The sequence below is a fragment of the Andrographis paniculata genome, unplaced genomic scaffold, assembly GCF_009805555.1.
Source record: "Andrographis paniculata isolate CXL003 unplaced genomic scaffold, ASM980555v1 Contig61END, whole genome shotgun sequence".
NCBI classification, from domain to species: Eukaryota; Viridiplantae; Streptophyta; class Magnoliopsida; order Lamiales; family Acanthaceae; genus Andrographis; species Andrographis paniculata.
Window position 1 is genome coordinate 632,114 of NW_026137597.1, and position 26,491 is coordinate 658,604.

The window sequence follows — 26,491 nt, forward strand, 5'->3', positions numbered from 1 at the left end:
TATTTTTGCTCCCATTCACCTTTGGACCACACTTGAGTATTTCTTTCATTATTTTCTTATGCATGTTCACATGTTAGGTTGATGCAACCTTCCAAAATAATCTCTTCAGCTCTAATCCCTTAAATCTTAACTTAAAATTATTGTATATATGTAGGCAATATTGATGCTCAGCATTCAGCACATGCTTTCCTAGCGCTTCAACTAGACCTTTTTGTCTGTCGGACATAAAGGACCAACTACCATATATGCTTTCCAAATGTCTCTGATTCAAAGATTTAAGAACCAATCCTAGGTATCGAACTTTTCAACCTCAATAAATTCCCTAGCCCATTCAAGAAACAACCATTGACTCCAATAATTGGCTTACACACCACCTGAAATCAATCAGAAAATAGTTTCAAACAAACATACATCCATCTACAACACTGGAGGAGTCATCTCTGGATCTACTTTCAAAATGCAAGAACTTTTTTAATTGTGTTTGCGAACAGTCGCGCAATAGTCATATAGTCCATGGTATTGCTCTTTGATATCCCCTTTCAAAAGTTCTATAGCATGTTGCTTTGCTTGTTACACTTTGTGAATGCCTACATCCACGTCAACATCTCTCTAGATCTTCTGTCGTAAAGATTCAAGAGACTCTCCAAGATTGTCTTCACATAATTCTTAATCTTCTTACCTAGATACATATTGCAAACAATAAAACACCATTACAATACATAGAGCGGTAAAATAATACTACAAAAAGTAAGCATGTTATATCAATTTGAAATAGCATGTTATACGAACGATTCTCAGCATACATCCATGATGGGCAGGCCTTATACTACCAGATACACAAACATTTCATAGAACATAATATGAGCAATAATGTACATACTAGAAATATGCTTGTGATTTTGTTGTCATATGGGCATATTTGTTGCTTGCTTTAAGTGATTTGATTTTAAAAGTGGCCCCCTTCATGATTGTGATGCTCGAATAAACCATTCACATCCTTTCTTACACGTTGCACTCACTATGTGCTTCTCCATCTTTGGGTACTTCAAGTCCTATCCTTTTTGAACTCTCTAATCCTTAAATGCTTCCTTAAATTAAATTTTTTCGTGATAGAAATTTAATGCCAACCTTCAGATTTGTGGCAGCCATATTTCTTCTTCATCGGACGACAATGGAGTTTCCAAATCAGCCTCTCCTTTTGAGGCATCACCACTATACCAAATGGAACACTGCTCATTCTTCTTTTCACTTACCTTATCTCCTGCACAGTTATCTTTGACAACACTCTATAGTTCTTTTTTTTTTTGTTTCCTTTCTTAATGTCCTTAACTCCTTCAACAACTTTTTTATTTTACCTCGATCATTTTCTGGCTTCTTAGAAAAAAATATCATCATCAGAAAGACCGTCGAAATCGTCATACACCTACGATGGAACTTCACAATCATTGTCATGCCTTTGTTTACTTAAACTGTCACTCTCATCAACATCATCCCCGCCACTTACTAGCATTTCACCATTGTCACTTGAAAACTGACCATCATCAGTACCCATCCTCTCATTGTAGCTCCCAAATCCTCTATCGATTCCCACCACTCTAAAATGGGCAACAATCTCACATATGCTTTCGTAGTTGCATCAGCCCCCCTTCTGATTAAATATTTTGTCATGTCTCCTCGATTGATTCTACACTACGTCCTTCGTCCTTCATATTGAAACCTACAATTCATAACAAACAAATTTAAAACATACAACATCATATTATTAAAACCTACTTGACAAAAAAATAGTATATTACCTTACCTCACCATGAGTCTTCACAAAACAAATAAAAATAAATAAATAAATAACTACATGGCCCTCCCTCCCCAAATTGCATAACAAAAAATTAAAGTAAACAAATCTCAAACCCGAAATATATATATCCAAAAATTACACCGGATAATGTATTTTATGTCAACGAAATACATAAAAAAAAATTGTTCACAAAATCCAATACAAGTTCTTTAGATCAGGAATAATTTCATACCCTCAAATTCACCTCCACGGCTGACGCCAAATTTGTGGTCGAAGAATATGTCAATCGCCGGAGAATGTTGGAATGCTGCTCGAATCCCTAATCTAAATCCCTATTCACAAAATTAGAGAATAGGAAAAAGGAATGGAGATGAGTGCGATCGATTTATTCTACTGATTTCTTTGTTTTAATTTTATTTGTGTAAAAAATACTAATTATTTATATTAATTTCATGAAATGGTACGGAATAGGAGGGGATAACAGTCATTTTAAAAATTATTTAACTCTGTTAATAAAAAAAAAATGGAGCCTATGCATAATATTAATAACAATGGGTGTTTTTAAGTAATTTTTTTACATAGGGAATTTCATGAATATTTATTAAAATACAAGTGTGGAATATACAATTTACCCTTTTAATTATATTAATAAAGAAAGTAAATTACACGATTAAGACTTAATTACTAACTAAAAACTAAAATATGAGCACAATTCCAATATAACATCATGATTCATGGGCTAGAGAAGATATCTAATAGGCCAAATGAGGGAGCCCACCGCCACAACCACCACTAAGCCCAACTTCAATTGCTTGCAGCCCAAACTAATGAGAAGCCTTGAAACCACTGCGACTCATGGTGAGAGGTTGATGCTCGACCCAGGAGATGAAGATCCAATCCAAATGTTGCTTGACACTTGCCTAGTACTGCACGAAGCCTCTTTGAGGCCCAAACCAAAAATACAACAATGGTCCAAACCAAGGCACTGGCCAACAATCCAAATTCACTGTGTCCCAGCCTACCCAAAATATAAGCAACCCAAACCTCATCAACCCAACTGAAGACCAACTTCAGGCTCCCAAATATAGCCCAACAACAAACAGACTCGAAAACAAACCAAAAGGTCCGAACACACCAAGAGACCAAATAAAAGAAAACAAAAACTTTCCAAGGAGCCCAACATCCAAAACCCAATAAAAAGCTAATGCCAAAAGGAAAGAAAATCCAAACAAAATCCGAATAATTTAGAAGTGTCTCGCCTAGATGAAATACTCAATCTATGCAGAAAGCAAAATCCAGACTGAGATCAGGACTCCATAATCTACCACATGACAAACTTGAAGACAAATTATGGAGATCAAAACGATTTGAAGACTCCAATTCTACTACCAACCCAAAGTAAATGTAACCACTCATAGAAATACTCACCATCTCAAATTAATACCCGAAGCTTGGCATCCCCAACTTATCATTACAAATTTGGGCTCAAAAATTTGAGATAAGTACAAAAGACAGGTTTAATTAGCAAGGAAATCGACCAAGTACTCCATTCTTGCATAATATAAACTTTCCCATTGAATTTGTTCTACTTTGATGTGGATTTTAGCGATGAGCTCTTGTAATGTCCAATGTGATGAGAGGAAAAGACAGTTTGTCTATACGCTACATAATCAATTTCCATCCACATAATTTAGAAACCCTTATCGAGAGCAATCTCAACTCTTGTAAGAATTGAATGGAATTCTACAGAAATATTAAAAGCATATTGTGTACTCTTGGACTGCAAAAATGGGATCCCCAAAAGAGTTGCGTAGGATTCCAACTTTCCCAGCGTCACCAAGATTATTTTTTAAACTTCATCTATATTGAGTCTAAACCTCTCTTCTTGATATTTTTCCTAAAATAACCCATTCTAATACATCCATCAAGTTTCTCTTAGAGTTGTACTCCCAACTTCTTAGAAATTTCCAATGATTTTTTTTAAATATTCAATGTTTTTCCAACACTTGTAAATGATTGTGTATTCACCACAGGATCTAATTACATAAAAAGGTTACATAAAAAGTTAATTCACTATTTGCTTTGCATCATTTCTCTCTATTATTAAAAACTGTGAACGAATCAAAGATTTTATTACGAAATCAAGTTAAAATATTGAACTAGATTTGGTTTTTATAGGCTCAGCCCCAAACCAACTGGGAAACTCAAAATCACATAATATACAACCGAACTTGCGACAAACACACACAAAACCAGTCCTAAACTACAACACAAATCAAACTATCACCCCCACAAGTAAAACAAGCACAACAGAATAGAGAAGTGCCTTCAACGTTGAAAAGATCCCTTTGCAGCTCTGATCAACAAAACAATGGATGAGATCGTGCTAAGGAACTCCACAGAAAAGAGAAAAACACCTCTGTGGACCACCGGAATAGTAATCGTCAAAGCAGTAGGGTCGAGAGAGAGGGGAGAGGCAAGCTAGAGAGCGATGTATAGAGAGAGAGAGATTATGAGTATGGCTACAGCGCTTCCTCTCTCTACATATATATAGGTAGGTCAAAGTTGGATGAACGGCTCATATCATTACCCTAGATCGGACACCTAGAGCTCATCCTCAAATAGATGCGGATCTAACCGGCGGGTTGGGCGGTTCGGGTCGAAAGTTCGCGGGCACAGTTCAAGGCCACGGGTCAAGGGCTGGTGCAAATGGATCTGGGCCAAAGTAATGTGTGGACTGCAAGCTTGGTTGTATTGTGTAAGAATTGGGGTGGATCTAATTTGGACAAAAAAACAATACTCTCAACTAAAATGAATCAAAAGATTAGTAAGGGAAGAGATAAGTGAATGTTTTAAGTATACTTTTTATTTCAATATTATTTATAAAGTATTTCATTACAAACTTTTTATTTATCATAGTTATATACTTCTTTCGTTTTAAAATAATAGTCTCATTTTTCTATTTTCGTCCGTCCCAAAACAATAGTCTCATTTCAATTTTTGGTAACTAATTCCTCATCTTTTACAAAACTATCCCTACATTTTTTACAATAATTACATAAAGTAAAGGTATTTTAATCTTTTAGAAACACTTTTATATCCACTATCAATATACTATTATTATTTCTTAATTTTTGTGTCTATCCCAAATGTCTCGTTTTAGACTGAGGAATATTTTATTATTGTAAATGACATTTATCTTGTTTTTAAAAATTTAAAAGTCAAAATATCGTGAGACATAGAAATAAATTCCAAAATCCATCCAAATAAACCTCAATTATTCGTTGAAAATACAATAAAATTGTAATTTTAGCATTACAATTAAGTATTTTATCAAATGAAGTTCATTTTTCTTATTGAAAAGCCTTGTTTAGCAAGGCTTTCTACATTTACAAAGTCTAGGAGAAACTCCTTGAAATAGGCCTTCGCCGGATGTATAACCAGCTTTTACGCAATCTTGTCGACAATTGAAATCTTTTACGCAATCTTGTCGACAATTGAAATCATTTACGCATGTAGAAAGGGAAGCTGCAGAAATTTTGTGCCGCAGCCAAATTATGGTCTGCATGTGAGCAAAATTTATAAACTTGTTATGTCATTCTATAATTTAAAATAAAGAGTTGACACAAGATTTTATTTAGTAATGGTTAAATATATATAATAAAATAAACCATCGTATCTAGTAATTTTGCTTAGATAAATATTACTTCATACTTAAAGTTAAGAGAACATGGATAAACCATATTTCTATTTTTTTATTTGTTGTTTAACTGTATATATCATTCTCGTCCCTAGTTTCTTGCGATTTATAAACGATAATTTATAAATTTATTGTGTAAATATAACTGAAAATTATTTTTAAAAAATCCTACGTGGAATTTGACAATCATAAATATTATACACTACAAGAAATTATCAATTTTGTAACGAGATTTTTTCGTTCCTAAATTCACCTTTTCCGTTACTAAAGATATTAGAGACGGAATTAGATATGGAATTATGTTAGCTACGTGAACTTTAGGAACGGAATTCCGTTACAAACATACTATTTTTTTGTAGTATTAGTGTACGATATCCAAGAGGAACAACTAAAAAATACACACCAGGGGAAGGAACCAACAATAAGAGAAGGAAAAGGCTAAGAAATTATTTGAACTCCATGTATACGTGTATCTATAATTGGTGTTTATGTTGTAAGTGTTTATATAGAGTGATAAAATATCGTAATAAATAATATAATTTAATGCGTAACGAAATCATCGACAATTATCACAACAAATGATAGAAATCCACGATGATTAATTATAGGTTACTATATAATATTTGGCTACTTTCCATATTTGTTCTTTTATCACACGATCTTACTAAATCCATGAAGATTATTGTTATAATATTTATTTTTTCCTTTAATTACAACATTTGAGTTAAATATTGTGACAATTTCCGCCTCATTTATTATTATTAGTTTAAACTTTGGTAGGTAGATAATTTCAATTGGTTATTTTATATCAATTTGGGTATATATGGTGCACCATGTTGACCATTATACTGTGTCTTGGAACTTATCAAGAATTTTATTCTAAGTTCAAGATATGTCAGTTTTGAAATAATTGAGATAATAAAATAAAGAAAATTAGATTTAATCTTATTCCATTAGCACAAACAGATTCAGATCTACAAATCGATAGAGGATTTTGAGTTCTTCAAACCTATGATGCAACCCCTTCTGAGAATACCGCTAGGGTTTTTTGCCGTAACTCTCACGGTGAGATATGAAAAATAATGGTTGTTGCGTCTAGACTTGGGATCACAACCCAATTTATATCCCTTATTCTTAATTGGCTTCATCACCCAATTAATAAGTTACCGGGTTTCTGCACATAGGAGGTCCGCACTTACTAAATACATCTAAGCCTAATAAATTAATAAATCACTTAATATAGGCATAATCTGACTTATAGCCCAAATAGTTACGTTTAACCCACAATTGGATTTTTAATTCAACAATCTCCTATTTAGGTAATTGTACAGGGAATAACCTTATGAGCTCATGAAATTTTGCTATCAGATTCTTTAATGTATATTATCAATCTTATCTATAAGTCACATCAATGCAGATCAAAGCGGTTGTCACTGCATCTATTACAATGGGACCGAACAGTGGTCACAATACTAATATAACCTAAGATTCGATCAAGTGCGGATGCACAACGTGGAAATTTCATGTAATATGATCTTAACATGTCTATTTTCAACTGATCCACCTTAACTCTAATTTAGAAAAACTGAATACTGAATTAAAACTAAATACTGAATATAAAATAAAGCAACTTTAACTGTATTTGAACATTACTAATCAGCTCCCACTAAACCGAAGTATGAAAATATGGTTCCACTCTCGAACGAGCAACATGCTCACTATAGAACTTAAGTGGAAACTCTTTAGTAATTAAGCCGATCCGCAATCATGGAAGCTATATGAATATATTCAATAACTAATTCATGATACAAAGTAACCCTATTAAGTAAATAATGATTATTATTATCAAATGATGTACTAGTTTTAATCGATTTTGAATTCTGGAAGAGACAAAGCTCTATATCCGAATGAACAATAATAACTGAATTTGTTCAAAATAGATATCGAAATTAAATTTTGACTAAAAATGGTACCATAAAAATGCCCATCCACGTTCAAATAGTAGCAAATACTCAATAATAATCTAAAATTGTCAATGACTTCAATTTTAACCTTCTTGCCGTCACCCATATAGATGTATCTTTCAACATCAATTGATTTTCGTCAATAGTAATAATCTAGCATAGATACACTGATGTAAGTTGTTACACTAAAATTCAACCCCAGGTGTGTTTATGAATTTAAATTAAATTAATTTCAAGAGTAAAACCAATAGAACAAACATGTCCTCCAGAAAATCTAACTTAAATTCCCATTTATTAGCAATATTAGACATGTTCAGGATGTACTCCCTTACGTTACATTTGCCTTTATACCTCATGGTAATGAGACTCTTAACAAGAATACGCATTTTCCGTCTTATCGCTTTTGGTAAAACTTTTCTTAATTTCGACAAAGAATCCTTTGGCAGTAGTGATATCATCAGATATCATACCTCCGAAAAATTTATAGAGTACTATTCCTAATGATAATCAGACTTAGGCGTTGGACCTACCCCACTTCTCAAATAACTGATTTTCATATGCAGTGTTTTTCTCCGTATGAGTGGATTGGTCTACTCTTAATGCCAAGTCAAAATTCATGCAACCAAATGAATCATAATGAAGCTCAATAATAATGCATTCTCATCCCAAAACACTAAGTGCAACATCAATGATCAATTTTTTGATCAATAACATTGATTGCTAGCAGTTATCTTGTTACAATAATCATATACGGATAATAAGTAATGTCAAAACATCAACCAATCTTTGGTCTGATTTACTCTTCACATAAGTTAAATTTATATAATCATCTCATATTTATTATTGCAGACGTATATGTTATTCTGTCAATTACTAACTGTCTTTGGGCCGAAGAATAATCACATGAATTAAAATACACATAGACACTTATGTTATCAAATAAAAATCTCATATAAGAGAGGTTACTTTGGCAACGTCAAATACTTGATTTTCACCGTCAAAACCCAGCAAGCATTATTAATAAAATTCTAATTTTCTTAAGCTAAATTCTAATCAGAATCACGCTCAATGTATACGAGTCTAATTCCATAAAAATAAAACAATGCTTATTAACAATTGAATGCACATATCTATAAGCTACTGAATGCTCCGTATGTGAATTTATAAAATAAATTAGCAATTTTATCATAAGTTATCGAGCAACATCAGCAATTTTCTTTGGACAAATTACTGACTCGTCAGTGATAAACTTGTTTTGACAATCGAATATTGACAATACAGTAGTATATCAAACAATATTTCATCTTTGGATAGATCTATTATTAGCACACAAATAACCAAATTATCATCACCATATTCAATATCGCTAAACATGTATGTAACTATTTAATCGCTGAATTGTTTTTGTGTCAATTAGTAGTCTTATAAATCACACACACAACCTTCTAATATATAAAATAAATTGATTTATATAGCAGATGTTGCTTTGGCAACATAACTGTTTCAACCAATTCATAAAATATATTATATTATTTATTGCTAATTAAATTCACCTTAAAATAAATCATATATGTATGTCCAACACATATTAATACTATAACATCAGCAATTAATTTCTGGACTCATTAAAATAATTTAGTAGTCCAAAAAATTACTAGATGCAGCGGAATTACACGGGTAAAAATATGTAACCCAAAGAGACTATAAATTTAATATAATAAATATTCATAATCAAATTTGCACAAATGCATATTTTAAATATATATATGTTAATGTATCCCAAATTTATCTTGATCATTAAATATATCAGAATAAATTCTGATAGATCAAATCAATAATAAAATTAAATATATCATTGCTGAAATGCATATATAAATTCATGACATTCGAAGCAAAATTCAGATTCAATAAATGATTTAAAATTAATAAAAACTATACAAAATTCAGATTTCATAAATGATTTAAAATTAATAAGAACTATACAGATAAATAAATGAATGCCGACAGTCATGATTGTATAGATATATCTATTTTATTACATCACATAATTGAATCAAATAATTCAATAAGGGAGATGCAGACATATTGTGTGCAATACAAATGAAAATTGTTGCATCTGTAATAATTTCTGAATTTCTTGAATATAATTTCAAGAACAAAATAATTTCCGAAAAATAAAATTGCATATCTTTGGAGACAATTGGTGTAAAATATATATATATAGTAATAATTTCAGCGGAAACAAATAATTACAATATATTGCCGATTGGTGTAAAATATATATATATATATATATGGTAATAATTTCGGCGAAAACAAATAATTACAATATATTGCCGAATTGAAAGTATGCATGCAATTTATACAATTATGTAATCAATCGATAAAATCAGTACACTATATTGACGTAAACATCAAAATAAATTAATGTGTACTTTATTCTGATAAGTATTAAATAAATTAATAATACTCTTAGTATATAACTATAAGTTTGTTAATTCAAATTATTAATGCAATAACATTCCTTCTGGTCTAATAATAACAGTAACAAGGCATATATAAACAAAGGTATGGATCATATATATTTTCACCCATATACGCGCCACCAATTTCATTACACGAAGTAGAAGGGTGTGTTTGTTTGGGGGATTGGATTTTAAATTTACTATTCATCCTATTTTTCCTATTCTCCAAAAATATTAAATCAAATATCTATTTTTCATTTTTTATATTATACTAAAAATCAATTTTACATTCAAAACATCACATCAATACCTATTTATATCAATTGTTCCAATAGATAAATTTCAAAAATTCAATGCGGAATGGCTCTTATACCAATTGTTGGAACTTATCAGGAATTTAACCCTAAGTCCAAGATTTGTCGTGTTGAAATAATTAAAATAAAGCATATTAGATCTAACTTTATTCCATTAGCATAAGCGGATTTAGATCTACAAATCGATTGAGAGTTTTGTGTTCTTCAAGCCTATGACGCAACCCCTTCTGAGAAAACTGTTTCTGCCGTTACTCTCGCAATGAAATATCAAAAGTAATGGTTGTTGCATCTAGACCTGGGATCACAACCCTATTAATAAGTTACGTGTATATAGGAGGCCCACACTTACTAAATACATCTAAGCTTAATAAATTAATAAATCATTTAATATAGGCTTAATCTGACTGATAGTCCAAATAGTTACATTTAACCCACAATTGAATTTTCAATCCAATATTGTGGTTGTCGAATCTAATTATAGATTACAAGACGAGGTTAACAAATGGGCATATGGCATTACCTTAATTAAGGCAATAATTGCATCTTTTAAGTGTTTAAGGTTGTTTGGATTGACTACTGCAAAGTCTTTTTGGCTTCTGCTTCAAAAAAAATATATTTATTTGTGTTTGTATTGATTTCATGTATATATATTGTTGATGTATTTTTTCAACAAATAAAAAGTAAAATCTGAAAATAGGAGATTATCTTCGAACTTGATTAATTAATACCTGAGATTAGGAATCTCTAAACATTATACAGTACATAAGAAAATAAACTGGAAAATAAAAGACTGAAAATTTAAATGATGATCCTCGAATCACTGACTTTGCGGTCGTTTGAATATGATTGAAGATTATCTGCCAGTTTCTGACCCCAATCCTTAAATATTCTTTACAAAAGACGTTTCGGAACCGTCGCCAGCAACCGCCGTCAACTGCCCACAACGAAACATTTTGAAACGTCGTCTGGTCGGTTACGGCAACCGACTTGCCAACCGCATAACCCAACCGACCAATCTAGAGACTAATTGATCGCTAGACCAAACGATTCTTTGGTCGCCCCATCAAGCGACCACCCTCTGGTCTTTCCAGACAATTCAATGCTCGCCCCAACCAAGCGATTGAACTACTGTTCACTTAATTAGGCGACTAATTAACAAATCTTTTTCTCTTGGTCCAAACTCCGTATCGGCCGACTCAAATGATGGCGGACCAACCAACTGCGAACCAACCAACTGCAAACCATCCCATCCGACTGCAGACCATCCGACCTGCCTATCCGACCACGGACTTTCCGACCTGCCTATCCGACCGCGGACCTTCCGACCTGCCTATCCGACTGCGGACCTTCCGACCTGCCTATCCGACCGAGGACCAACCAACCTGCTTATCCGACTGCGGACCTTCCGACCTGCCTATCCAACCGAGGACCTTCCGACCTGCCTATCCGACCGAGGACCTCCGACCTGCCTATCCAACTGAGGACCAACCGACCGCGGACCAACCGACCTGAGTGCATATTTTCTCCTTTTCCACCTAACTTCGTGTCCTAACTTCCTTTAAGATCCTGCTATCATTATTATTATTATTATTATTATTATTATTATTTGTACGTAACAACTTGCCTCCTCCACAAGACTCCTAAGCGTCATTTCTCATGATGTTTAGGAGTTAGCAGGCCGTCATCCGAGGCCACGTCAGCCTCAGATTCGACCTCCATCTTTCGAGACTACGTTAGACCCGACCTCCATTTATCGCGGACTGGTGCTGGCCTGCGCTTAGGTCGATCTTGCACTACCATTTCTTCAGCACCTCCCCCTGACAGAAGTCGTGATCGTTTTCTCTAAAAAAAGGATTCTAACCTCCTTGCCTTGGATGCTAAACTGGCCAGATCTTGAACGTCGTGGGCCGTTAAAGCCTCTCGCAGTTGTGTATGCATATTTTGGACCACCAAATTGGTCATCTCGCTCTCCTCAATGATTGTCGGGCAACGTCCCTTCATTAATCGCATCCGCTCTATGAATTGGTAGGCGGTCTCCTCCGGCATTTGCCTGATCTCCAGAAGGTCTATGAGTGAGACTATTGGAAGAGGATTAAAGAACCTTGCATGAAAGGCCGCTTCCAAACCTTCCCAGGTTTGTATTTGTCCAGGTGGTAGATCGACAAACCACGAAAAGCTGTTCTGGTAAGAGACAAACCAAATAGCTGGAGTTTATAAAAAGGGTTATTACCGACCTCTCGTAACTGTGCTTTGAAACGACCCACATGCTCTATGGTGGAGGATCCGTCTTCTCCCGAGAAAACATGAAAGTCTGGCGGTTAATAATTCCTCGGGAGATGATACTCATTGACGATTCTCTCTGGAAATGGCCTTTGATACACCGGCCTATTCACCGTTTGCGGATTTATGCCGAAATGCACCCGTAGAACTTGAGCGATGTCTTCCGGATCTACTCTGGGTGGAACAAAATTTTCCCTAGAGAAAGCTGGCTCGGCTGGGATAGGATTTTGAATCTGATCTCCCAATCTTTCTTCTCTAGGGACGGTTGGCTCGACTGGGATGGGATTTTGAATTTGATCTCCCAATCTTTCTTCTCTGGGGACGGTTGGCTCGACTGGGATGGGATTATGAGCCTGTCTCCCCAACCTCTCATTTGGCTGGGTATTATCAACCCTCGGTCCCAAAGGAACATTATCTGGGAAAGTTAAAGGGGTCTTCCCCAGATCTGTTCGGTTGAAAGTTGTGATGCTTGGAAATGTACTATCAACGTATGATGGCCCTGCAAACGTTGATCCTGGAAAAGTTGCCTGAAAACGAGAAGGTGACAAGACTATAGGCATGTTTGAATGTGATGTGAATTTAGAGAACGTCTGATCCAACATTTTTACATTAAATTTTGTTGCTCACGCAACATGTTTTGCATGACCAAAATTTGCTGATTGTTCAATTCTTGAACATAAGACATCCAATCGGTAGGTACTTGTGGTGCTTTCCCTGCATTCAGCATAGTAGGTGGTGAAATTGTTTCTCCCACCGGTGTTGAAGACGCTTAAGGTTGTGAACCTGCCATATGGATCCTTTTGATGATTCGGCCGAACCTCAGTCGTATGAAATTCTCTGTTGATGTAGGATCAGAAATCTTGCCTTGCTCCCGTTGTGGTCACCAATTTGTTGATGTATTTTTTAAACAAATAAAAAGTAAAATCCGAAAATAGGAGATTATCTTCGAACTTGATTAATTAGTGCCTGAGATTAGGAATCTCTAAACACTGTACAGTACATAAGAAAATAAATTGGAAAATAAAAAACTGAAAATTTAAATGATGATCCCCGAATCACTAACTTTGCTGTCGTTTGAAGATGATTGAAGATTATCTGCCAGTTGCTGACCCCAATCCTTAAATATTCCTCAGAAGAGACATTTCGGAACCGTCGCCAGCAACCGCCGTCAACCGCCCACAACGAAACGTTTTGAAACGTCGTCTGGTCGGTTACGGCAACCGTCTTGCCAACCGCATAACCCAACCGACCAATCCAGAGAATTGATCGCTAGACCAAACGATTCCTTGGTCGCCCCATCAAGCGACCACCCTCTGGTCTTTCCAGACGATTCAATGCTCGCCCCAACCAAGCGATTGAACTATTGTTCACTTAATTAGGCGATTAATTAACAGATCTTTTTCGCTTGGTCCAAACTCCGTATCGGCCGACTCAAATTATGGCAGACCAACCGACTGCGAACCAACCGACTGCAAACCATCCCATCCGACTGCAGACCATCCGACCTGCCTATCCGACCACGGACTTTCCGACCTGCCTATCCGACCACGGACCTTCCGACCTGCCTATCTGACTGCGGACCTTCCAACCTGCCTATCCGACCGAGGACCAACCGACCTGCTTATCCGACTGCGGACCTTCCGACCTACCTATCCGACCGAGGACCTTCCGACCTGTCTATCCGACCGAGGACCAACCGACCGGACCAACTGACCGCGGACCAACCGACCTGAGTGCATATTTTCTCCTTTTCCGTCTGACTTCGTGTCCTAACTTCCTTTAAGATCCTGCTATCATTATTATTCTTATTATTATTATTATTATTATTATTATTATTATTATTATTATTATTTGTGCGTAACATATATAACTAGAAGTTATTAGAAAAAAAAAAAAAAAAAAAAAAAAAAAAAAAAAACAAACATAGATTATAGTGTGTTATAATTAATTGGGCTAGATTTCACTCTATTCTTATGTGAAAAATAAACTCAAATTATGGAAAGACTATAATTCAAATATTAGGGTTTTGTTATCACAATATAATCAAGCCAAAGCCGTCCACAACAAAAATAAGAATAAGATTTCAGCCCAACACTGCATATATGTTTGGAAAAACGGTTATTTTGGTTTCATTAATCGTTGGATCAAGTTGAAATTTTTAGGAAATGTTCGTGATTTGTTGTTTGTTTAATGCAAGAGTGGAATTTTCGATCATACATCTATAATTCAACCAGAAATTTACAGAATGTGACAAGATTTTTTAGATTTATTTTCTTGATTTTGATTTTTCTCAAATTTGTAATTTTTGTTGCTTGATTGAGTGGTGATTGAATTGTGTTTATATGCATTTTTTAAAACTCTTATACCCAATTTGTTCATAGTGGATGTCTTCTTTGCCCTAGATGACCAATAGTTTTTTAGCTTTATCTCGAAGGATTTTTAATGTTAAAATTTGTTGTATTTCTTTGATATTTTATTTGTACATATAATTCATTATCGTTATTTAAATTTTTGCAAGTGGATTGTGTTTTCCCGTCAATATATATAGTACATATATAGTGAAATTCTTATAGTAAAAATTAACTACCATATTTCTTTTATATTGATTCTAATTTTGAATACTATATTATGATTTTATTTTTTTTTAACTTTTTATATTATGTTCAAATTTTAAATATTGTAATTTGAAAGAATTTCAGAAGAAGATCATATAACAAAAATAATACTACCTCTGTCCCGCAATAAGAACGTCATTTACTTTTTGCACGTATATTTTTTAATATTAGTATTATATTAGTTTTTAGTAAAAACGACAAAAATGTCCCTATTATGATGGTGTAATGCCAAAGTAATGACATTTGTGTAATATATTGTAAGTTGTAAGAGTATTTATTATGTTAGATATGTAGTACAATTACTAAATTACGAAATTGTATCCTTATTTTAAGACATCCAAAAATAAAAAAGTACAATTCTTATGAGAAGGAATAGTAAATTTTAATATAAAAAGTATTTTAGTTTTAATACTTATATTTTTATTATGTATAAACAAATTAAGGGAAAAAAATAGAGAAATGAGTAGAACACCATAAGAAGAAAGAAAGAAAAGAAAAAAAAGAATACTCTCTCCGTCTTATATTTATCGGAAAAATTGTAAAAAATATCTTGCATATATACCTCATTATTACTTTTATCCTGTATTTATCTCGCTGGCAAAATATATCCGACATGTTTGCAAAAGTCGTTATTTCTATCCTTTGGCCGCGTGTAAAGGCGCGTGGTGTGAGTGTCACGCGCGGGCAAAAGACATAAGTAGCGACTTTTGTAAACATGTGAGATATATTTTGCCAGCGAGATAAATATAGGACAAAAGTGATAATGGGATATAAGTGCGAGATATTTTTTGTAATTATCTCTATATTTATCTATCAATTTGTTTTTTGCACAAAGTTTTAGAATTATTACTATTATATTAGGATGACATTTGTATAATATATTGTAAATTTAAAAGATATTTGTAATGGTAAGTAGATAGTATAATTACTAAAAAAAATAAATAAATAAATACTTTGTTATAGAATGAAACAAAATGAAAAAATTGATATATTATTATAGTACGGCAAGAGTAGCAAAAATAGTAAAAAGATAAGGAAGAATAGAGATCTGAGTAGGTGTGATCTATTTATTTATTTATTTATAGTTAATATTTTGTATTAATTTTATTATATATAATAGTAATACTAAATTATTTTTTATTAATGGATTCCTTTTTATTGTTATTATGAATTTATTTTCTTTTTTAAAAAAATGGTTTCAAATATTATATTTTAATATTTTTTAAAATTTTTAGGTTATGCCTGAATTTTAAATATTTTGATTTGAAAAATATTTGGAAAATTCACATAAAATTTATGAATTTTGGTATCCTCATTGATGTTATACAAAATTCAGGAGCATTCTGATTTTTTTTAATCGGGGTTATTTTGGTAATTTAAAAAATTAATTAAGGATCTTTAATTAAGAAAAAATCAATTAGAAAAAATTATCACAACTATTTCCGATATATTTGGGATTAAGTTAATCCTAAACAAAATTAAAAAAACGTTTGCAAATAATTGATTTCCAAAACCGTACACATCAAAAATATAATGATGTATATAGTATCACAAATGATGTCTCTATAATATTATTATGATATTTTATCGTAAAATGTCCTCTATATATAATCTACTCAAATGATGTCAAAATAAATTCACTATGATGCATTTTCTTAACTCTGCAGATTATTTATTATAACGAGATAAATTGACTTTATGTTTTCCAAAATACAAGAAATATATCATATTGCACAGTTATGATATATTGATCATATTTAAATGATAAACTATGTTAGATATATTTTTCACCATTATATTTATAAAAATGATATATAACTTCAATAGACATGATATATTCATCATCTATAAATTATGTAAGTTGCATATAGGAATATTACACATATAGTTCTGATATATTTTATTTTATAATTTCTATTTATGATTTATATATTGCTTACTTATGATGTATTGATCAGGTTTAAATGATGAATTATGTTATATATATTTTTCACCATTATATTTATATGTATGACTAAGCGGAAACATTCTCTAAACGTGTACGTTTATTATTGGGGTCAACTTTACTGTTATTTTTGTTTTATTGCGCCAATAGTAAATGTATTGTATATTTGATGATCACTTTTTTCCTTTTTTGCATTTGTTTTCGCACGAAAAATCTTTGTCTATGCGAGTGTCTACCATATGACTTTTACGCATCGTTGGAGTTTGAAAAAGATGCATTTGTCCAATAGTCGTCACCTGAAGAGTCAAATGATATACACCGTTATAGAATATCTTGTTTATTTTAATGTAATCTAGTTTACGGAATATCATATTATGATGTCGCTCCTGCCGAATATTGAGTAACTAAACTACTTACTTTCCTTTTTTTTATATTACTGGATAAATATTCTATATGTTTTTTAAGCATTTAAATAATAATAAAAATAATAAATATGATTTATTTGAATACTATTTCAACTCTCCATACTTTTAGAAGGTTGATCCCAAATTTAAGGACAAATTAGTTTAATTCAACACTTTTAAATTTGAATAAAGTATAATGTTATTTACCTTATTGGTTTCAAATATATTAGAAACTTTTTTATTTTTAAATGAGTACTTACATAAATTCTACAAAACTATAATAAGATTTAAAATCGTCTGAAGAAAATAATATAAACTATTTTTTTTAATTTCAGGCTACATATAATTCGTACAAATATTGGATTCGACAATTATGATAAATTTATTATATCTAATTGTAGCCATTGATTAAATATTTTTTGTGTGCAACTATTGATCTGTTGAATGACTAATATGATTATGATGCATATATATTTAGAATATGATGTTCAGAAGATAGGGACATGATGTAATAAAAATTCGTCAAATACGTTACTTTCGCGATCGATAAAAAAAACTTATCACATTCTATAATTTCTAAAACGTTATCTTCGTCCACAGCACACTGAAACTTACTGGAATGCACATCATTTTTCTTCATCTTGTTCTACACTCTGGCTTCTCCACAATTTATTTTCTTCGATGGATGTCGGTGAAAGAAGATGAAGCTATCTATTTTATTTTTTTATATAAACTTATTCAGATTATGAACACGACCAATATCTATCGGTATTTATATTTCCTTGATTTATGCTAAAATAAAATATTGACTTATTAATTATATGAATCAAATTACATATCTACTCATACATGCAATCTCGTCCGTTGATTAAAAATTTCATCAAACGGTTGTAATTTTTTCAGGATGGTCCTGAATACTGAATTCAGGAGCATACCCGGATTGAAAATTTATAATTAGTTTTAATATATAAAAAAATTATTTTTATTTAACTATTTTTATTCTTATTGCATATATATAAATACATTATTTATACTAATAAATTCTCCTTTATTTTATTATATTTATATATATATATTTGTAAATGATTTGGTTTCGAGTACTATATTCTAATATATATATATATATATTTTAATTATATTCAAATTTTTAGTCTTTTAATTTGAAAATTCATATAATAAGTTTTAATATATACAAATTTTTATTTTCTAATAGTACTTCTATTTCTATTTTATATGTGTTTTTTAAATATATATTGTGTTTTTTTATCTTTTACAATCAATTTTTTTTTATTCTATGTCTATGTCTTCTTTTTTTTTCGATTGATTTGATTGCGAGTGTTATATTCTAATAAATATATTTTTTTATTTTGTAGATTATGCTCAAATTTTGATTCTTTGCATTTGAAATAATATTTGAAAAATTCATATAAAAAAAATTATGATAAATTCTAATATATAAAACTTTTATTTTTATTTTATTATTTTCATTCTTAAAATTTCAAGATTTACTTAAAGTTAATTATATTTTTAATTTGTAATTTTTAATTAAAATTAAAATTATATATATAATTTAATTAATATGTTTTCAATTAGGATAGATAATGTAAAATTTTTAAATATAATTTATAAAATTTTAAAAATAAATTAAAAAAGTTTAATAAAAATATATATTTACATAACTATGTCCTATTTAGTAATTTTCAAAGTTTTCAAAGTTTAAAAATAATTTAAATTTTATTATATTCAAATAGTTTTTATAATAATTCATCAAAATATATAATTAAATTGTTTCTACTTATTTTTTAAGTCAATATAAATAGTTTATAATTTTTTTTGTTTTAAATATGAAATAAATCTAGTAATTATACAATACAAACCATTTACTTTTGGATAAACGAATCATTTAACACCAAAAAATTCTATCAATTTGTGATTCTATACGCAACATTGATCAATTCTTATAACATTACTTTCAAATATAAAAATAGCATTTCTTTATTCATCGTACAACATAATATATTTCGTCTTTCATATAAGATTGAAAATATTATTTGAATAGTCTATTGACGAAATTGAAAATATAGTACGAGATTCCATCCTAAAAAAATCACTATTATATAAATGTTGCAACATATTCGGCGTCGCGGATGAATATATTATCACATTACAATTTTATTTATTTATTTATTTATTTTATTTTTTGCACGAAATTTCGCAACAAGAATAATTTTTATTAAAATTTGCTGCAAATATCCGCAACAAATTATTAAAATTAAATAATCTAATAGAACTTAAGTTTGTAATATATTTTTTTATTTTTTCTCGAATGTCAGTGACAATTATATGAATTTAAATAATGAAACAATGTCTAGAATTTTGTTACAATAATTACCACTAAAAATTAATTTTGCTAAAATAATCTTGAAATTTGAACTAGATCAGACACTTCTAAAACTTTATAATTTGTCTCGGATTGATGCCCGCCTTCGCTGCCCCAGCTCCCACCGGAGAAAAAGGAGCTGCCGCCACCGCCGGAGAAGAAGAAGAAAGAGGGGGAGCTGCCCACCGCTGCCGCTGCCGCTGCCGGAGAAGGAGTTGTCTCCGTCGCCATCGCCGCCACTGCCACCATTGCTGCTGCAGAAGAAGGAGGAGAAAGAGGTTCCGCTGCCGCCAACAAAGAAGAAGAAAAAAAAAGAAACAATTAGATTACTTTTTAATAATTGGCTACAAAGTAATAGGTGAATTAATTTTTAATAATTTCTTTTTACTTTTTTTAGTGTATTCTTACAACACTTAAAAAAAAATAATAATAATTGTAAAAGCATTGTTGCAATAATTTTCTTTTGTAAAATTAAATTAAAAAATATTATGGTGGTAAATTACAATAATATAAAAAATTAAATTTATTTTTAAAAATTATAACGGAAGTTCACGATAATCTATTCAAATTAATTATAAAAAGATTACTCTCTAATTGAAAAAATATAATATACGGTAAGATATCGTAGAATTCCAACATATATTTTTTTTTATTTTATTTTAATTGTAATATCTTTATTTTTAAAAAGTAATAAGAAAGACACTAAAATAATTTATAATTTGTGACTTTTTAAAATATTGTTAATTAAAAATATTATAGTATTTACTTGTGCGGTACTATGATATCACGAAGATTCACTAAATAAATATTAACCATCACATCTTCAAATCATGCAAAAATAACTGCAATTTATGAGGCCAGTAAAAAATGTGTTTGACTGATTTCAATGACTCGACACAGTTTACATAATTAGTTTGAAATTTGAAAATGATAATCTTCTTGATAATGTACTTTATATGACTCAATTAAAAAGGGATATATTAAAGAAGATAGAAGTATAAATTTATTAAAATCGGGCTGAGCCAAACAGAACTCAACCTTAATTTTTGTTTTTATTTCAAAACTTAATATAGGAGTATAAATTTATTAAATTCAAATACTCTCTTCGTCCTAAAAGATTTGTCTTGTTTATCCATTTTCGTCCGTCCCAAAACAATTGTCTTGTTTCCTTATTTAGTAGTTGTGGTCTCCACTTTATAACAAAATTATTCATACTTTTTCATACTACCCATAATTATTACTCTAACGTACTCTTTAAAATCCTTAAAAAAGTCAGGGCATTTTACTCATTTACATTCTACTTTATACTCACTTTCAATTAAATATCATTATTTCTTAATTTTCGTGTCAACTCTCAATAAGACACTTCTTTTGGGAACGAGGGAGTATTAATTTTGAAACTGCGCCGGGCCAAGCACAACCCAACTTCATGAGCCCGGGCACGGCCCGGTTCATTAGCGTGTTGGGCCAGGCACAATCCAAAAACTTTGTGCCTATTTTTGGAGGCCCAAGTACTATTTTTTCATGTCGTGCTTGGATCGGACTTTCGGGTCGTTCTTATTTTTGTCACCCCTAGTTATTACTCTTAATTAACACTTATTTACAGCAAATACCACTACCTTGATTATATTATCTCTTTATTTATTTTAATTTTTAACTAAATTTTCTAAAATGTCTACGACTAACTTTTTTATTTTATCATTTTTTAATAAAATATTTATTTTTCTTATTTTTCATGTCTAATTTTAATGGACGCCAGGTCGTAGACTCAAAAAGTTAAGAGTAGTACTAGGTGTATTTGTTTGAGGTTTAGATTTTGCGTTGAATTTGAATAATAAAAATTTTGAATTTGAATAAATTAAAAAATTAAAATAAAATTAAAACGTATAATTTGTTTTAGGAAATTAAGTAGGATATATAGAAATGGAGGGATGGAGAGTCTAGTGGGAAGAGGAGTATATTATTATGATTATTATATTTTATATTTTATATATTAAACAACATTTTTATTTGTAGGTCACATTAGAAACTTATTTTATTTAATTTAAATTTACTATTATCAAACCCATCATCCTGTACAAATACAAAAAGACACCCAAAAGAGTTGTTCTTTCTTAGCACGCGCCATGTCGATAGCTGCCATCATACAGAACCCAGACTAATGGAGAAAAGTTGGCCCCTTTTGCTCCCTGAGTTTTTATTTCGAATTAATTAAATTCTAGTTTGACGAAAGCGACGTGAATTGCGATGGAGCATCGTACCAACGGAAATGCCGACGAAGAAATGAAATCAATTGATCTGCATCCCATTCGGAAGGATCCGTACCCGACTCACGCGCCCGACCCTACCCCGAACGGCGGTGCGCCGGATCCCAAAATTGCTTTTGACGATGCCAATGGTGCCAACGTGAAGGCCGTCGGATCGCCGCGATCGAAGCCGAAGAAGTCGGTGCGGTGGAGCGAGGAGCTTGTGACGGAGACGCCCATTCCGAGGGATTACGACCGCGGATCCAGCAATCCCTATGTCAATTACTCCGCCGCGCCTCCCGCTGACTCGTCTTTCAATTTCAAAGGTCGGCTGGCTAATTAATTTAATTCTTCATAGGGATTGATTGAATCGGACAACTTATATCTCTCGCTATTCGGACTTTGCGTGTTGTCTACGATGGAATCGAAGCTATTTACACGCACACACACATAACACATACGTATATGTTTTTTGTCCTTATACGCGTTATGTACGTGTATGTATTTATCGATATTTATATATCTCCATTTTTCTCTGAGCAAGAACTCTTCTTACTGGCGTTTCATTGAGCTCCAGCAAAGGTTGGTCTGCTTCTGCCCCAACACTAAAAATTTTATGTGCTTATAATTCATATGCTTTCTGCTATCCATCTTTGTGTTAACTCTGTGATTACCTTTTTCTCGTACTATTTAATTTTCTATGTTAAGAAGGAGAACTGAATTGAACAAGTTATCTGTGCTGCATCTCCTACATGACTATAATATATTTAACTTATGAGGGCTGGATAAGTTATTATGCTTTTCAACTCATGTTAGGGATCAGAAAAGTGAACTGTCCAAACTGACTTGATTAAGATTGTATTGTTCTGTAGTTAATGGATTAAGGTTTGATTTTTTGTTTTGGTTTCTAGAAACTATGGGCACTGTGAAGGATGTGCTGGGGAGATGGGGGAAGAAGGTTGGAGAAGCTACGAGAAGGGCCGAGGATTTAGCCGGAAGCACCTGGCAGCACTGTAAGTAAATTCCTTTAATATACATTTATATATATATATTATTTTCTTGAAGTTGCATTGACTTGATCTACTTTGGTAGTGAATTACTCTGTAAATTCTTTTTCTTTCCCGGAAGATGGGCATGATCTCTATATATCTTTTTATTCATGGTTTCATTGTTTTGTCGGCATGATTTTGGAAATTGATGGGGTAGCATTTTATGTTCGTTGACTGTACACACATAAAGAACATATTAACTTAGATTTATGGTAGAACCAAGAATAATAAAGCAAGAAAATCACGTTTGCCCAAAACAGCCGATGGCTGAAAATTCCAAAACTTGATTGAATTCCCAATCAATGTAAAAAAACAACCATATTCTTATTTATACCCTAGGCACAATTAAATAATAAAACCCAAATATAATAAAGGTTCAACTATTAATAATTAATAAAAGACTAAAATCCTAGGCTTGCGAAGGCAAGCTCAATCCCGTCCCCGCCTTTTGTAGACAAGTAAAGGCCTTAGCCGTTTTTCATTCTCGGGTGCTTGCTCCGGCTCTCTATCAATTTAGCATATTAGAACTATGAAAATAATTTATTAAAATTGAAAATTTTCATTAAAACATAAAACATACTTGAGAAATTCAAATCTAAGTAAATTTAATTTACTGATAAAACCAAATCTAAATCTATTAAATCTAAAATTGAATATCTAAAATATATAATATTCCCTCAAGCTCAAGTGGTGTAAAAAAAACCAACTTGAGTTTGTAAAGAGAGATCGAAGATGATGCAACCACAATTGTCCCTCATGCCAGCTTCGGAAAATACGGAACTAGAAAATACGAAACTATCACCAAAGCTAGAAAACATGGAACTAAAACACACAAAAGTACTGAACCATGATAAACGATCAAAGGCCAAACTCGGATGCAAACTTGAAAAATAAACTTGAAGGGTGATCAATTTCAGATGGATCTCAAAATCAGAAGATTTCTGTTGACACCATAAAATAAAAACAAAAAATAAAATAATCTCAAATTTGGGAGACGTCCAGGTTGAATGTACCTGGAGAAACGTGGATTAGTAGACTAAATCTATTGCGGAGAAAAGTAAACTCTGATGCCATACGAAAATAATTTATTAAAACTAAAAAAATTGCATTATATTGATCATAAAAATAACGGGCTATATATAGGCAATATAAAGTTGACTTAATAGATGCAAATCCAAGTAAATCTAATCTATGAATAAGACCAAATTTAAATATAAATCTATTAAATCTAAAATTGAATGTGTAAAATATTTCAACAAGAACCTTCGAACGAAAATGGAAATGCCTGATCCATAAAGAAGTTTCAAATCCATCCATTTGTGATAATATTAGTACGTAGTGTGTGCATAATTGAATTTGCTATAATGTCTTAGTATAGAAGTTTTGGAGAGGAAAAACCACTATTTTCATAACAGTGAAGTTGGAATCTACCATTTGTCGCTATGTTAATATGCATTTTATTTTCGGCTGTGAAGTAGAGTCCCGACCTCCACATAGCTTTCTCATTGAATACTCTGTTTGAGGATACAATGTTGACATACAGAATTGCTCTCCTAGTTAGTAAGGCAGTGGTTTGTTCGTATGGTTCTTTGCGGAGAACTCTTGTTGCTTTCCTGTCTTTGTTTATTTCTTACAATGTCGTAATGAGTTTGAGAAATTATACAGGGATTAAAAAAAAAGTCACTTCTTTATTGTGATCAGAAGTTTTTGTGGATTCCAAATAGTTTTCTGTGGTGGTTCTAGCAACTTCTTTGATTTCTCTTATTGCATTTGCCCTTGCGTATTTACTTTTGTGTCAAGTTAGTGAAAACGAATCCTAGTTTGACGGAAGCGGCCCTAGGAAGAATTGCACAGGGGACAAAGGTTCTAGCAGAAGGTGGCTATGAAAAAATATTCCGGCAGACATTCGAGACCACCCTGGAGGAGCAACTGAGAAATTCATTTGCATGTTACTTGTCAACGTCAGCCGGGCCGGTTATGGGAGTTTTGTACGTCTCCACTGCGAAACTTGCATTTTGTAGCGACAGCCCACTTTCCTACCAAGAAAGCGACAAGATTGAATGGAGCTATTACAAGGTATGCCTTGCTTCCTTTATATTTTCTTGCAGTCTATACTAAACTTCTTAGTTCCATTCAATAAGTTACAATACTGTGGCTTGAATCCAATATATTCCTGTGTGAATTAGGATGAGTTCATTATCACTAGAAGTTGTTTGTTTCATTCATTTTTGGCGTAACTGTTCTTGCCAAATTGCCAACTATACTACCCATTGATGAAAAGGTCGTGTCATGTGTAACGAACCCTGTTGAAGGAGTCTAGTATCAATAAATATGAGACAAAGCTTATTTTCTGGCAACTTTATTGTTTTTTTGGGCAAGATGGCGATACGATATCCCTGTCGTTGTAAGGGGTAAGATCCCTAGGGTGAATGGGAACTAATTACATCATAGGGACTTGGTTATCGATAAGAGTAGTTGTGGACATTTGATTTGATGTCATCTATAGAATATTTCAGATTTCTGTTTCGGATTTACCCAACTCTGAAGTAGTCATCCATGATGTTTTGCTTGCATTGATTAGGGTGGATGAACAATTTATTTACTCTAATTATATTTACATTTATGTATTAATTGACCAAAAATGTAAAGCTAACAAAAATTTTCATCTAAAATTCGTAGATGGATAAAAAAACAGTCATTTATGTGATTACAGGTTATTATCCCATTGCAGCAAGTAAAAGCAATCAAGCCTTCGACAAGCCGAAGCAACAGAGCTGAAAAATACATCCAGATCATATCAGTGGACAACCATGAATTTTGGCTTATGGGGTTTCTGAATTACAATGGAGCTTCAGAAAGCCTCCGGCAGGCCTTACAGTCTCGCGATGCTCTTTCTGTATCCTCAGTGTAGTAGTAAGTAAGATTATTTGATTGTTATGCATCCAGATGAGATGAGATAATTATTCGTTTGCTCGATCGATGGCAATTGGCGATTGGCATCATCATATCTGTTGTAATATTGTATCTATCTATCTATATATGTATATGATGTATACACCACACCACACCACACCATTTAAATAACATGATAATTCTTGATTTGATTGTTGGATTCTTCTTCCTCTGCATTTGACCCTTAATTCCTTTCTCTTACAGTAATTAGGAAATGTGGTGTCTTAAGATTGGACTTGCTTTGTTGCAATAATATAATAGATGTATGCATGTATATATATATAATAAATAATTTTGGAACCTGTTTGTTTGTTTGTTTCGGTGAATCCAGCAGCTCTCTCTCTCCCTCTCCTCCGAAAGTGCGCACGGGGTAAACCCCAGG

General features: G+C 32.1%; 1 protein-coding gene and 1 long non-coding RNA gene across 3 annotated transcripts; one reads left to right on the plus strand and one right to left on the minus strand.

Annotated features, from left to right (window-relative positions):
• Nucleotides 1–451: 451 nt before the first annotated feature.
• LOC127260305 (uncharacterized) lies at nt 452–4,306 on the minus strand. The gene is made up of 4 exons (XR_007840696.1): nt 2,574–4,306; nt 2,028–2,127; nt 881–1,717; nt 452–679 (listed from the first exon to the last, which is right to left on the minus strand). It is a non-coding gene; the product is annotated as an uncharacterized LOC127260305 (long non-coding RNA).
• A 17,633-nt stretch (nt 4,307–21,939) lies between these two features.
• Nucleotides 21,940–26,261, plus strand: LOC127260244 (putative GEM-like protein 3). Of its 2 annotated transcripts, none has more exons than XM_051287948.1 (4): nt 21,940–22,434; nt 23,020–23,121; nt 24,962–25,233; nt 25,889–26,261. In XM_051287948.1, the coding sequence occupies exons 1-4, from the start codon at nt 22,110–22,112 to the stop codon at nt 26,066–26,068; spliced, it is 879 nt and encodes a 292-aa protein (XP_051143905.1). In that variant the 5' UTR covers nt 21,940–22,109; the 3' UTR covers nt 26,069–26,261. The 2 variants fall into 2 exon arrangements, with proteins under 2 accessions (XP_051143905.1, XP_051143904.1); XM_051287947.1 differs by having other exon boundaries at nt 21,945–22,434; nt 25,871–26,261.
• The last annotated feature ends 230 nt before the right edge of the window (nt 26,262–26,491 follow it).